This window comes from Lepidochelys kempii, chromosome 3 (assembly GCF_965140265.1).
Source record: "Lepidochelys kempii isolate rLepKem1 chromosome 3, rLepKem1.hap2, whole genome shotgun sequence".
Lineage (NCBI taxonomy): Eukaryota > Metazoa > Chordata > Testudines > Cheloniidae > Lepidochelys > Lepidochelys kempii.
Window position 1 is genome coordinate 98,681,999 of NC_133258.1, and position 14,067 is coordinate 98,696,065.

Consider the following 14,067-nt stretch of genomic DNA (forward strand, 5'->3'; position numbering starts at 1 on the left):
AGCTTACTAGCTCTGAAAAGTCCATGGCCCAGGGCTGAAGACCTGTGGTCTCTGACATTAACAGAGTTAAGGCACTGTGGCAGAACAGTGTGGGGAGACTGACACTGCTGTTCTTGTGCTGTATGTCATCTGTGAAAAATAGAGGACTTCAGTCTCCAGGGCTGTCAATCTGACACCTATTAAAATCACTTAATAATAATATGATTACATAATACTGTCATGAATCTTTTCCAATAAAAGATGTAAGATGAAATTATACGGACCATGAAATACACAAGGCAGACATGTCCCATGTCTTTCTCCTAGACTACCTTCCACATCACATGGACTGAGTTTAAGGGTTCAGGTGTCAGAAAACATGTTTGTATAAAATTTGGCTTCCCTCAAATTCCCATGGTTCCCTTTTACCCCAAAGCAGCCAGAAAAACTGGTAGAAATTCCATTCTTTTATAGCCCACAGGTGCCAGACAGTGAAGGAACTATTCAGTTTGATGGAGATGGTTATGCTTTGGTGAGCCGCCCAGTCCGCTGGAACCCCAATGTTTCTATGGTCATGTTCAAGTTCAAGACCTTCTCTTCTAGTGCTCTGCTGATGTACCTTGCAACACATGACTTGGTAAAAAATAAAAACCCCTCATGTTTCATGCTATCGTTAAAATTACTGAATACCTGTTACTCAAAAGGAGAAATGGAAATTAAAAATCAAATGTGCTGATTATCACTTCAGTACTGAAGCTAGTGGGTTTTATGGCTTGGGAGTTGTGGAGTCTGCCTATCATGCTTGAATATTTTCATATACAAATCATTTCAGACTCCACAACTCACAAGCCATAAAACCCACCAGCTTCTTGTGTTCGGATGTGAGGGGTGAGAGGGAGCAGCGGTGTGTTCATGTGGGGAAAATGTCAAGGGTCAATTTTCATGGAAGTCAATTACTTTAGTGGGGCCAAGATTTTACTTCAACTTTTGAAATGCTCAAATTAGCAGAATTCTTTGATTCTCGCCCCCTCCTCCCCCAGTTATGGTAAATTTTTTGTCGCTTAAAATATAGGAAATGGATAGTCATAAGAAAGGACTGAGTACAGAATGCTTTGTGCCCAATGTGAGCAGCAGAATAGGGTAACTATGTATGGAACAGCCAACAGAACGTGATGTTGGCATTTCTTTAAAAAAAATTAGTTAATGTTCTCACACTACAGCTGAAATGGATAATTTCAGACATTGTTTATTAAGGTTGTTAACTTTTTCATTTGTCTGCATTGTCAAGGGTCTGTGGACAGCAGGAAGAGGTTATTCCTAAAGACAGCTGGCCAGATCCTGATCTCATTTACACTGATGTAAATCTGAAGTAGGTCTGGTGAATTCTAGTACAGGTGCTCCAAATTTACAACATCCTAACTGAGAACAGAATCCAGCCCACTTTATCCTTCTAATATGGATTGTGATCTTCAGTACAGGAGCTTTCAGAACTGTGTTTCTTGAACCATTGCAAAACACTAGTGGGCATGTGCCATTGGCTGATCACATTGTGCTGGCCTATTTCCAGTCACTGAACTGCATTAAAAGAGCCAAAAATACATTATTTTCATAATATTACTTTTTCATGTAAGCAACTATGGTAGTTGCTCTAGGGATGTTTTGCAGTTGTGAGTAGGAGGGTGTGTGAGCGAGCCATACAATGGAAACACAGGTAGTCCATGAAATCATTTCTCTTAAAATGTGGGCTCACACTAGGTTTGGTAGGAGCACCATGAGAGAAACAAGTACTAAAATTAAAACTTCTCTGATGGTTAAATGCCCCTGCATTAGTAGTTCCCCATTTCTCAAGTCCTACCTTCTCCATTAGCCCGGTCTCTGGCTCCCTCGTGAGCTAGAAATTCCCCCCCCCCACCCCCCCACCCCTGCATCCTACCAGCCTTTGTTTGCCCTGGATATTGTAGTTTATTGTACCACAGCTCCAGTCAGCCACCAGTGCTACAACTTCAGGGTATTTAAATATCAGCACCAGTGGTTGATAGGAATTATAGCAAACTGAACTACCCAATTCCATTTGGGGTATATCACTGACTAGAGGGAAATTGCAGGACAGCCCACCAATTTAGCCGGTGACCTGCATAAGAAGGTAGGAAGTAAAGAAAACAACTCTTTGACAGTACATTTCAGTGTACTTGAAGTTAGGGACAATAAATATCTGAGGAGTTTAACAACTTAAATAGAAACCCTGTACATTGTCACTCAGAAAATAAACAATTGTTTCATGTTAAATATTGCTTATCACAGAGAACAGGAACCAGTCTTCCAGTGTGTCTAAACAATGTGTCTAATCTGTCTCATTAACAGAAAGATTTCATGAGCGTAGAGCTCAGTGATGGGCATATAAAAGTCAGCTACGATCTAGGTTCAGGTACAACTTCTGCTGTTGGCAACCAAAACCATAACGATGGGAAATGGAAATCATTCACCCTCTCAAGAATCCAAAAACAAGGTGAGTTCCTACAGTGATAACATCAGAAGTGCTCTAATTACCCTATCCAGCACAGCTAACCATCTAATCACGGGGAAGATGATGTACAATATTGCTGGATTAGAAAATTCTATAAGAAAGTGATTTAGCAACTTCTTTTGCTTAGGTTGCAGGTGGCTTAGGTTAGAAATGACTGATTGCAGTGTCAACCAGGTCTTTTATGATTTTCTTTTGAAACCGGTAGCTTAATTTTCAGGCATAATTCTGCCTAACAGCTGGCTAAATTACATTCTAAAATGCATTTGAGTGAAAAATGATTTCTTCATGCAGTTCCCTGATATTGTTTAAAGTTCATAAAACAAACCTATCCGGTTTCTGTTATAGTAGAAATTGGTTTTAGGCTTTACAATGCTTTTCATACTCTGGGTATCCCACCATGCTTTAAAAAGTAATGAGTTAAATACTGGTAGTGCAATAATTATGTAAATAAACACAGCAGCTATTATAAGTAACGTCTTGCACAGTGTCATGGACATTGGAACCCAGATTGCAGAAACTAAGTATGTTTTCAAATAGTGCCATAGCTTTAGCTTTTGTACAAGTAGAGGCTAAATAATCTAAGCAGGAACTACAGGGGTGAGAGGGGAGTTTAGTCTCAATATCCATTCTGTGTTCCACCTTGGTTGAGAATCCTGGCAATTGTGTGTGGGATGAGGTTTGTTTTGTGAGGTAAGTATATGACCAATAGGACTTGAACTGAAACGTTTACGGCACTGAGCAGCTATCATATGGTAAAAGCTTTTCCTTACTTCTGTTCTGCATTGGATTCAAACCAACAAAGCAGAGGTGAAATGATCTCCCCATTCTTGATCTTGTCCTGAACTCTTCACTGAATAAAGTACTGACACTGAAGACAAACCAGTTAGAACTGGGGATAGAACATATTTAAAAATAAAGCATACAAGATTACTATGGCATTTTTCAGGTTGTTATGGCAACAGAGAAAAATATGTTTTTTTTCTTCCACCCAGCTAATTTATGATTTGGAAATCCAGTATCTGACTTGCAAGTTACTACCCCACTTCCTACATTCCAAAAAAATTATTTTTCTTCTGTTTTTTTCCACTGGGTAATATAGAGTTCATGTCTGATTTCCAACTTCTTAATCTTTTCCAGCCAATGTGTCAATTGTAGACATAGACACTAATCAGGAAGAGATCATCGCAACATCTTCTACAGGAAGCCATTTTGGTCTCAACTTGAAAGCTGATGAGAAAATATATTTTGGTGGATTGCCAACTCTCAGAAACCTGAGGTAATTGGACTTAAAACAATATCTTTGCCTATCGGGAGGGCAGATAATGTAAGTTTATTATATGTACCTATTTCTCCTCAAGTTTACTTGCCAGGAGAATGGTGAATTCCATTCCCAATGCAGGACCAAAGGTCCTTGGCATTGATCCTCTTGAGTGTTATTTCCTCTGTAAGTGCCCTCTCACACCTTAAGATGGCTCGAATTGTTCACTGCTCCATTTGAAATACACTGTGAGCTTTGACTATACTACAGTAAAGCCTCCTGATGCTGTGTATGGAACCATAATGATGTAACTGGGCTTCTCTTTCTCCGTACATTTCTTTGCTTCCTATAACAATGGATTTGCAGTTCCAAACCTGTAGCTCAGAGAAGGGCCCAAGTCCTGCAATGACTTAAGTACATGTTTAATTTTACAAACATCAGTAGTCTCACTGAAGTCAGAAACTACTCATTGACTTAACATGAAATGATTGCGTAAGTCTTTGCAGGATCGTTGCCTACTATACTTTCAATATGTGTTACATAAAATGTATGGCATGTTGTACTTATTTTAAAATCGATTTGAAGACAAGGGTTCCATTCTTGAACTCTTCAGTAAGATAAAATTCCTTGTGCTCAATAATTTATATTGAATAGATTTAAAATATCATGCAGTATACTTTAAATGCAATGAAATGTGGTTAATTTCATTTTATTTTATTTTTCTGAGAGTCCAATCCTCAACTGCTTACTTGGGCAAAACTTCTCCACAGTACATTTCATTATGTATAAAATATATTGCATGTTTTTTCCCTGTGCTTAAGTATTTAAGAAATGGGATATGAGATGCTGGAATTTAACAAGGGGCTTTTAAATAATCTGAAAAATATTGTTGGGATTCAGTGAATGCTCAGCTATTTCTGCAACACAAAAAAATCTGACTACAACAAGGAGATGAACTATAACAAAAACAAGCCTATTAATCTGGATCAACTTCATTTACATTTCATAATGACAGTCAAAAAGTCACCTTGTGCACCAGGAAGCCTAGCTATACTTTAGGAGGCTGTTTCACAACCAAGGGGAGAACAGGGATATTGTTAATTTATTACGTTTAATTTACGGTACCTCTGATATCAGTTTACCTTGTAATAAAAAAACCAAGCTGTTTCCCTCATGATGTCTCACATTGCATTATGTAATTGTGAAGTCACACGGATGTGTGCCAAATTATACGAAGAAATTACTCCTAGGCATATCCTTTCTGGTTACTTAGGAAACCAAGAACACCCTAGCTATTTGAAACTGTGGGAACCATTGTGCCTGCAGCTGTGATTCATCCGTTGTGACCTGGTGCAAGATGCATGTTTCAATAAATTACTATCAAAGATAAAGATCATCTGAGCTGCTGCAAGCAGCAGACATCGAGATACCTGTGACTTTGTAAACGCCAGGCTGTATCAGTCCCAGACCCATCTCCTGCCAGTTCTTTCATGATTTTATTTTACTGAGGACTAATTGTGATAACAAATAATAAAACAATTTACTGATCAATATGACATTTTATGGGAGAATGTGTGGAGGGGAATAACACTGTTAACTGTGCTAGCCTATTAAGGCCTGGTGTATATTTATTTAAATTAAAAGAATCTCACCAACTAGCATCTGTTTTCACTGGGAGATCTAGATCAATTTCAATATGAAATGTTCTGAAGCTAGATCATTTTCTACAATGAATGTAATTAAAAATAAAATTGTTTTTTCCTCTCTTTTATCCTAGTATGAAAGCAAGGTAAAAATAATTAAATATCTGCATGACTTGCATGCATTGAATAAGCGCAGCTTGGTTTAGGTGGCAGTGCAGAAGCAGCCTGTGGGTAGCATTTACACCTGCCGTTCCCCTGGGGCTGTTAATTGAGCAAGTTGCTCCTGCTGCAACAGGCAAAGCTGCTCCTATGTGCTTAACACTCTCTTGTTGCAAGCTGTGCACACATATAAGCAAATACCTTTCTCGCCTCTTCACATAGCTGCTTGTGTCTGCTGTAGATTGTTTTGTTGTTGTTTTTTTAATTGGCTCAAGATCCGAGTTAAAGAAAGCTAGGTACAGGAGATTTCTGCTCAGCATGGGGCAGTTTAGTGGTTCAACAAGTTCAGGGCCCGGAAGTGCTATTCTCCAAGGCAATGATTTAATTCCAAAAAATGGCAGGAAGGTTAGCAGCAGATCTGTGTGAAACTTGCCAGTTTGGGCCGATGGGGGGTTGTGACACCTTTTGTGCACATGGGTTTCACTTTGGGTTGGTTTGTGTTCTGGAATTTTGCTTTGACTTTTCAAGTGTAAATTCAATTTTGCTCAGACCTCCATGTTAATATCTGGTTTTGAGTCAGAAACATGCAATCCCCAAATTAACAAACCCCAATGATTAGAACAAAGCCATACATGTCTCCCTTGAAGCCCCCTTACTTCAGAGAAACCCTACTTAGGTTCACCTGAAATTCAGCCCAGGTTTTCAGAAACTATTGTGAATCTCAGAAAATCTCTGAATGAACTTTGACCTTGTTTTACTAAAGCCCCAGCATGAAAGCAGAGGTAAAATTTCATACAGAGTTAAAGTTCCCATAACTCTAGTTAAGAGTTGGAGGTTGGAAATAGCAAATTTCTGAAATTGGAGATGTCAGTGAAAAAGGGTAGGAATGTGGAATTGCTGTTTGGATGGGATGTAGAGATGGGATGTAAAGAATCAGAAATGAAAGACTGACTATAACTGAATGACTGTGAATGAAGCAGAGTTTGGATTATTTTAGTAAACCAGAGGGTTAGTCTAATTTACGTAAAGGATGCAAAATTGTCAGAATCTGTGCTTTGCTTTCTGAGATGGCTATCATGCAAAGAATGGCTTTCAGTTCCAAAATATGTATTTGAAATGAACTGTTTATATCAAGTTATTTTGTAATTAATGGTGTTGAAAATCATACTAAATAGATTTTTCCAGGATTCTGAATTTAATGCCCTGGTTTTCAGTTTTAATTCCCCAGTTTTCATTCCTTGTTATTTTCTAAAAACATTTTTCTTTTGTTTGGTCGGTCTGGTTGTCCCCATGTCCCATTAAGATGTTTGTTGTCATCTCCAAAGACTGTAATAACATGAATTATTAGTTAATTCACTCCAGGTGAATTAACTACAGTATCAGTGAATTAGCTACAGTCACTGCTCCTCCTTTTGGATTTAGTCTCCATGGCTTGAATAGCGGGGGGTTCCTGGAGTTCATGGGGTTCGAACTGGGGATCATCGAGCAGTTCGTTCTTGCTAATTGGTGGCGAATGACTATAATAAAGGGCCAACTTGGCCACGAGTCCTGGGGCTTGATTTAGTGCCCTTAGAACTGAGGTCTCTGAATTACTTCCACACTAGCAAGCTAGTTATGGTGGAATGCTCAGCGGTTTTGTCGTTTCTCCTGGCATTGAAAGACTATGCAAACCATAGCGCAGGAGTTTTGCAATTACAGTAGGATGCCCTTCATGATGTGGCTGTATAGTGAGGATCCAGATCAAAAACCAAGTGTTTTGTGCAGGGAGAGTTAACTGACTGGGAAAGGCTGAAATAATACTATGGCATTTATAGAATGGTATTTGGGAAAAATGAGGGATATGTAAGGAATGAATCTTAGTCCATTAGAGCAAAACAAGAAAGCTATTTTAGTCGGAAAAATCCAAGACTAGGAATGAATTATTCTTGCAGTTTTTAGCAAATATTTCATCCTAAACTTCTTCAAGTTACAAAAGTCCCTCTTCCATCAAGATCTAGTGTTTACATGAAAGAAACATTTGTCTTCCAGTCAAGGTCTTTCCTTGTTGTTATGATTTCCAGCCTGCATCATTTGGTTTTGCCTGGAGGACAGCTACCTACTATTTTGTAGTTTACCTCATTTAAATGTCAAAGGTGACAGCACTCCTTTAAAGGAAAAAAAGAGTAGAGCCAAAGACCATTCTTGTTGGGGGATGAGAAGAACATCCTTTAACACCTCTGATAGATGATGGTAGCCAGACTGTACTGTGTGCTGGTGAGCGATGGAAAGCAGGATGTACTTTGTGTATGCGCACACAATGCTCGCCCATTCAGACGTGTACCTGTGCTTAAAAAAAAATACAGTAGAGTATCTTTGTGCATATGAATGCACGAGTGTGTGGATCTGATTGATAAAGTCTCTATAGTGGGCATAGAAAACATGTTGCATGTTAACTCACATGACGAGCGCTATGGTTTTAATTTTATTTTTTTACAGGCCTGAAGTGAACTTAAAGAAATATGCAGGCTGCCTCAAAGATATTGAAATTTCACGAACACCATATAATATACTGAGCAGCCCTGATTTTGTTGGCGTAACCAAAGGATGCACACTGGAGGTTGGTTAGTCTGTCTCATATTTACTTTGGGTAAAAGGATGAAAAAAGATTTTCTTTGCTAACACAAGATATCAATCACATACTGCATGCATAGGGTGGGATTTTCAAAACCTACCTTTGCTCCAACCTACTGCAGACAATGGGAGCTTTACTACTGATTTTAACAAGAATAGAGTTAGGCCAACTTTGTATTAGTTACTGTTTATAGCATCTTTCATTATAAAGGATCCTAAAGCACTTTACAAAATACAGTACCTACCATAGATTGAGGATCATTGAAATGCAGCTACCTCTAGGCTACACAGTGACAACCCATTAAGGCACAGTCCCATGCAAAGGGCTCTCACACAGTAAGCTGCGTAAAAATAATTGTTTCTGTCTCAGAAAAAAGAAGGGTTGAGTAACCGTACCAGGATTTAAGAATATACCAGTGCTACACAGCACTTCTGAAGCACTTTCTATTTGAAAAGGAGTACTTGTGGCACCTTAGAGACTAACCAATTAATCTGAGAATAAGCTTTCGTGAGCTACAGCTCACTTCATCGGATGCTGTAGCTCATGAAAGCTCATGCTCAAATAAATTGGTTAGTCTCTAAGGTGCCACAAGTACTCCTTTTCTTTTTGCGAATACAGACTAACACGGCTGTTACTCTGAAACTTTCTATTTGAGCGTCTCAAAGTCCTTTACAAACATTAATTAATTTACAATTGTAACAGTACTGTAAAATAAGCCTTGTTATCCCCTTAAAATCAAACAGAATTACACAAACTCTTTTGAATCTCACAAATTTTGGGGTTTGTTGTACATTTTACAATAAAAGGATGATACTAAATATGAGGCTTGAAATAACACTCAGCTAGTTAAATGCCCTGGAATGTCAAAGAAAAATATTGCAGATATCTGTCTGCCTCCTCATCTGGCACAATCTACTATGTCTCTGTCTGAGGGCAACTCCACTCAACTTACCATTTTGTCAGTAATTTTAGAAAAAGTGACTGTTTCTATGAAATATTCTCTACACCTAGTTGGAATGATGCACAAATGGGCAGCAGTTACAGAAAACCTGATATAAAATGCATTGATTTATTATTTGTTGATATACTGCATGTCTTTAAATTGTGCTACTATCTGCCAGTGTGCAAAGCAGTTGGGCCATGGGCAATACGTGCTTCATTTATGAGTGTATCTCATCAGTGAAGCAGTAGTGCTTAGCAGATGGTGAAGCAATGATGAATGATTAATAGAAAGTGTATTCTGGTCAAATTTTACAAATAATAGAATCCAATGCATGTTCATATTGGTTATTGTTCTTTACTGGCTTGATTTAAAAGTGAAAGAAAAACAGGAAAAGGAAAAACAGTCAGATAAAATAACAATAAGCGGTCACTTTTAAATCAACTGGATATTCTGAAATAAGGCTGCAATTATGTAAACCATTCATTCCCTCTGAAATTTAGTATTCCAGAAATGTTCTAATAATGATTGATGGTACAGACTGATTAATGCTTGTGCAACACTTCGAAAATGTAAATGGCTAAGTATTATAGTCTATCTCAATGCTATGCATTAGTAAATATAACTTTATGGGGGGGTTCATACTTTGTTTTGTGTCATACCAATTCACCTTCTCTCTCGCCTTTCCACAGAACCTTTACACAGTTAGCTTCCCCAAACCAGGTTTTGTGGAACTGCAGCCAGTCTCATTTGGCATGGGTACAGAAATCAACCTGTCCTTCAGCACCAAGAATGAGTCAGGGGTCATCTTATTTGGCACAGGTGGGACACCTGTACCCCCGAGGAGAAAACGCAGACAGACCGGGCAGGTAAAGAACACTACAGTAGAAGATATGGAAAACTCATAACTTCTGCTGAGCTTTTTTCACACAGCTTGTTGTACCCAGCCACTGCATTGCCATGATAGATTTATGATGAAGTAGAAGTTCAGTGCTGCTGAATGAGGTTTTTCTTTCCAAAGCTTTTGTTTGTTTGGTGGAGAAATAAAATGGGGGTTCACAATTTACTTTTGCATTGAACATTGGCTTTATTGAGGATTTGGGGGGGGGGTTTAAATCCTCAGAATTCTGTCAATTCATGTTTTCATTTCTTGGATTGGGTAACACAAAGCACTAATATTGCACAGGGTTGTTTTTCTTTGGTATAATGATTTGACAGTATTTACAGATCAGTTCTGGATTTCTCTAAGTGACTGCTACAACAGAGCCTACTTTTTAGCCTAAATACCAGATTTATTTTTGTGTCCTACATTTGCTTCCATTTTTTTTTATCAGACCTGAGTAACCGAGAATATTGTTCTTTGGTTCTCCTCAGGACTACTCAGACAATGTTTATATGCTGGATTTAATTAAATAATTACTGCAGTTTCTACAGTAATTTTCCAAAAACCCCAGCTTCCTGTGGGTCCCATTCTGCTTTCCTTGTGAACCCACACCTCCCATTGACCTAAATGCCTCGTGAATGTTACTAGTGTTTGGGGATTTTGTAGAATACTGGGGTTTGTTTGTTTTTAATACAAGGGCACAGCTTAAATGACACTCCAATCTCCCCTTCCTCCCCAAAATAAAGGCTAGTTTAACAACCTTCGAGACCTTGAATTAACACCAGCAAAGCACAGTTTCTACACTACCCTAGTGACTAATTCCAAAAACTACAGGCGTTGTCTGAGATTATTGAAATAGTAAAACAAAATGATGTGCTATTTTCCTTGTACAGTACATTTGGTAGTTGATTTTCCACTGCTCTCCCCCACACCTATAAGGTTGTATTGGAACAGAACACTTGGTGGCTTGAAAGAACATACTCCAGAGCCAACACATTTAAATGGCTGATCCATAAAGAAACATACATGATATTAATTGTAGGGTGGGAGCTACTTCCACAACTTCAGGACATAGACATGAACATAACATTGGTTGCTGGAGTGACTATGGGATGGATCCTGGAAATCCGTCACAACGTGATACTGGTCACTGGAGTAACTATGGCCATCATTCTGCAAGCTCTCCATACACAGAACTCCCATTGAGATCCATGGTAATTCTGTGCATGGAAGGTTTAAGATCAGGCTTTGTAATAGCAAAAAACAGGGATGCTTTGGAGCTGAGATTCTCTTTTCTTCTGCCTACATGCATGTAAAAAGGGTAAAATATTTTTAATGGCACTTTATACCTTGTTGCAAAATGTCATGAAAGATGTTGCTTATGTATCTTAGTCCATCTGAATATAACAGCAAAACTGAAATGGCTATATCTTAACTCCCTCCAGGAGTGTAACAACCATTCTAGCTCTCAGCATCAGATGCCAGGATTTGAGTATATTCCTGGTTAAATTAGCTCTCTTTTATACCACTGTAAATGTAAAGTAACACCTTTGGCTTCAAAAAAGATACTCCTGATTCAGTCTAGTGTATGATGGCAAAATTTGATCCACTATTCTCAGTGGCTGGAATTCTAAGTGCAGCCTCAGCCAGTTACTATGTTTTTATGCCTTAAGTAGGATAGTGGCACAGTTCTTGAGGAGCCTGTAATGAGATTACTTCCTACCACCAGCAACAGTAGGTGAAGCAAAAGAGAAGGGATGTGCTTTACTAAGGGAGAGCTTGGGCAAATGCAAAACTAAGAGAAGCAGTTCCCTTCTGAACGTGGCTTAGCTTTTAATAACTGTCCCACATTACAGGCCTATTATGCAGTGTTCCTGAACAAAGGTCGATTAGAAGTGCATATCGCCCCTGGAATACGAGATCCACGCAGGATCATCATCAAGCCTGAATCCGGCGATTTTCATGATGGTAGAGCACACTCCATCCGGATAGAAAGAATCAAAGGGTAACAAACCAGGACTTCAGGGTGCTATACAACTCACAGTACAATTAATTCAATCACCATAATAAACCAGATGACTGAAATCAGTATTCCTTTTTATGAAAGGAGGAGAGTATAATATGTGCATTGTTTTCCTTTACCCTCCCCAAAAAAAGCAGTTTCTGACTGCTAATTTTATTACTGTATAGGCTAAGGCTACATTCTTTAGTGAGGTTATCAGGCAGCTCCTCTTAAGATTTTCATTAATCAAAATTGCTATATTTAACCTTTTGGTACTTGGCAAATATACTTTATTAATCTAATTTGTGTGGATGAAGAATAAATCTTCAGAACAGTAAGTCATCTTTGCAAGAGTTGCGGAGAAAGACAGCTTTCAAAACAGCAGCAGTGGCAGATAACCTTTCCCAAATACCACATGCTAATTTTTATATATGGTTACAGCGGTGTCAATTGAGTGAGTTAAGAAAATGAAGATACGTAGTAGTCGGATTAACACTAATGTTTCTTTATCACAGTGAAGCCATTGCAGATATTTCAGCTATATTCACCCCTTCACTAGCTCAACCTCCCTTACCACTTTTTCAGACACATGCAACCAAAAGGCTATTAAGGAGATGCACATTACCATTTATTAAGGATGCCTGCATTAGAGACAATAAACATATTGTCATCTTGATGTGTAGGGATTTATGCAGTTACTATTATTTGTATTCTGTTACTGCCCAAAGTCTTCAGTCAGGATCTAGGCCCAATTGTGGAACGTACTGTACAAATATTCAGTGGGCTTGTGCACACTAGGAGAAAAGATGTTTTTATAAAACATTGTAAGTAACATGTGATAGTTAGCATTTTATAAACTCCAATGTATCCAGGGCAGATTGTAATTGAACACATTAACTGATGGGGTGAACCATAGGTGCCTCACTATGATTCACCTTGACCAGCTAATGTGTGAAAACTACAGTTAAAACTATTATGGTCATCTAATCTAAACTCCACTTATGACTTTGTCTTTTTCCCAACTGCCTAGAAGAACTTCCTCTTCCATCTAGTCACCAGGTGCTTTTTCTCCCCTCTACCTTAAAAATCATTTCTCTTGGCTTTGCCTTCTTTCACTATAATCTCTGCTCAGGAGAAATTCACTGCCTCTTTCACCTGTTTGTTGTAAATAATGCCCTACTGCAATTTTGTTCCCCAACCCCAGTATTTCCTGTCATTTGTTTTTTGTTAGATTGTAAATTCGTAGGGACAGAGATTTTTTCTTATATTAAAAAAAAAGAACCCATCATGCTCTCTTGAAAGACTAATGTTATGTGATGATGATAATACAAATTTTTAAACATAAGGTAAACTCTTTTAACTTGAATCACCAAATAAAACTGCTTATAACAAAGGTAATAATCTCTTATAATAAATCAAAACATAACTGCTCTACAACGCCATCCAGTGATGAGAGATGCATATTAGAATCAAGCCTTCAAAATTTTCTCAGTAGCTCTGTTACAAAACAAATTAAATGAAGACTGTGCACTTCATGTAACACAGGCTGGATTGGAAATGAAAAGATATAAATGATTAAACCTAACCCCTTTATCTGCTTGTCATCAACTCAGGCTTAAATATGGGGAGCATCATTTGAAAACTCTTCAAGTAGCTAATTGTCCATATAATTATAAACAAATTGCTTCCCATTCCAGGATAATTGTAGGATAGTGTTCAGGACCAATGCACTGTCTGGTAGTATTCTGTTGCAAAATGTGTAAATGTTTTCTATGGTAATCTGAAGATGAGATAAAGTATTGTACTTGGCTGAAGGTGTCAATAAGCAACAATGTACAGTATAAGCAATTCCTGCAATAGAATGGAATCTAAGAAAGGCATAGTGTACAACTTATGTCTTTTGATCAAAATGATGCTACCTGTAACTATGAAGAGATTGGATGTTTTGCACTCAGTAAACCTAATTTTTAATTTTTGTGCATACATTTGAGTGCCTGTTTCTGCATATGAGCATCCAAATAACATGTACTTGGGTGTCTTAACTTTGAAAATTGGCCTCCCCTGGATA

The 14,067-nt window shown here is 38.2% G+C and overlaps 1 protein-coding gene across 3 annotated transcripts in view; it reads left to right on the forward strand.

The window, feature by feature from the left end:
• LAMA2 (laminin subunit alpha 2) overlaps window positions 1-14,067 on the forward strand; it is a 455,577-nt gene that overhangs the window by 420,027 nt on the left and 21,483 nt on the right. For 2 of the 3 annotated variants that reach the window (XM_073337269.1, XM_073337271.1), the window contains exons 49-55: window positions 454-616; window positions 2,341-2,485; window positions 3,641-3,779; window positions 5,539-5,550; window positions 8,039-8,159; window positions 9,807-9,983; window positions 11,854-12,002. In XM_073337269.1, the coding sequence (XP_073193370.1) occupies window positions 454-616; window positions 2,341-2,485; window positions 3,641-3,779; window positions 5,539-5,550; window positions 8,039-8,159; window positions 9,807-9,983; window positions 11,854-12,002 (906 nt within the window). The remainder of the gene's footprint in view (window positions 1-453; window positions 617-2,340; window positions 2,486-3,640; window positions 3,780-5,538; window positions 5,551-8,038; window positions 8,160-9,806; window positions 9,984-11,853; window positions 12,003-14,067) is intronic. The other variant, XM_073337270.1, reaches the window with a different exon arrangement.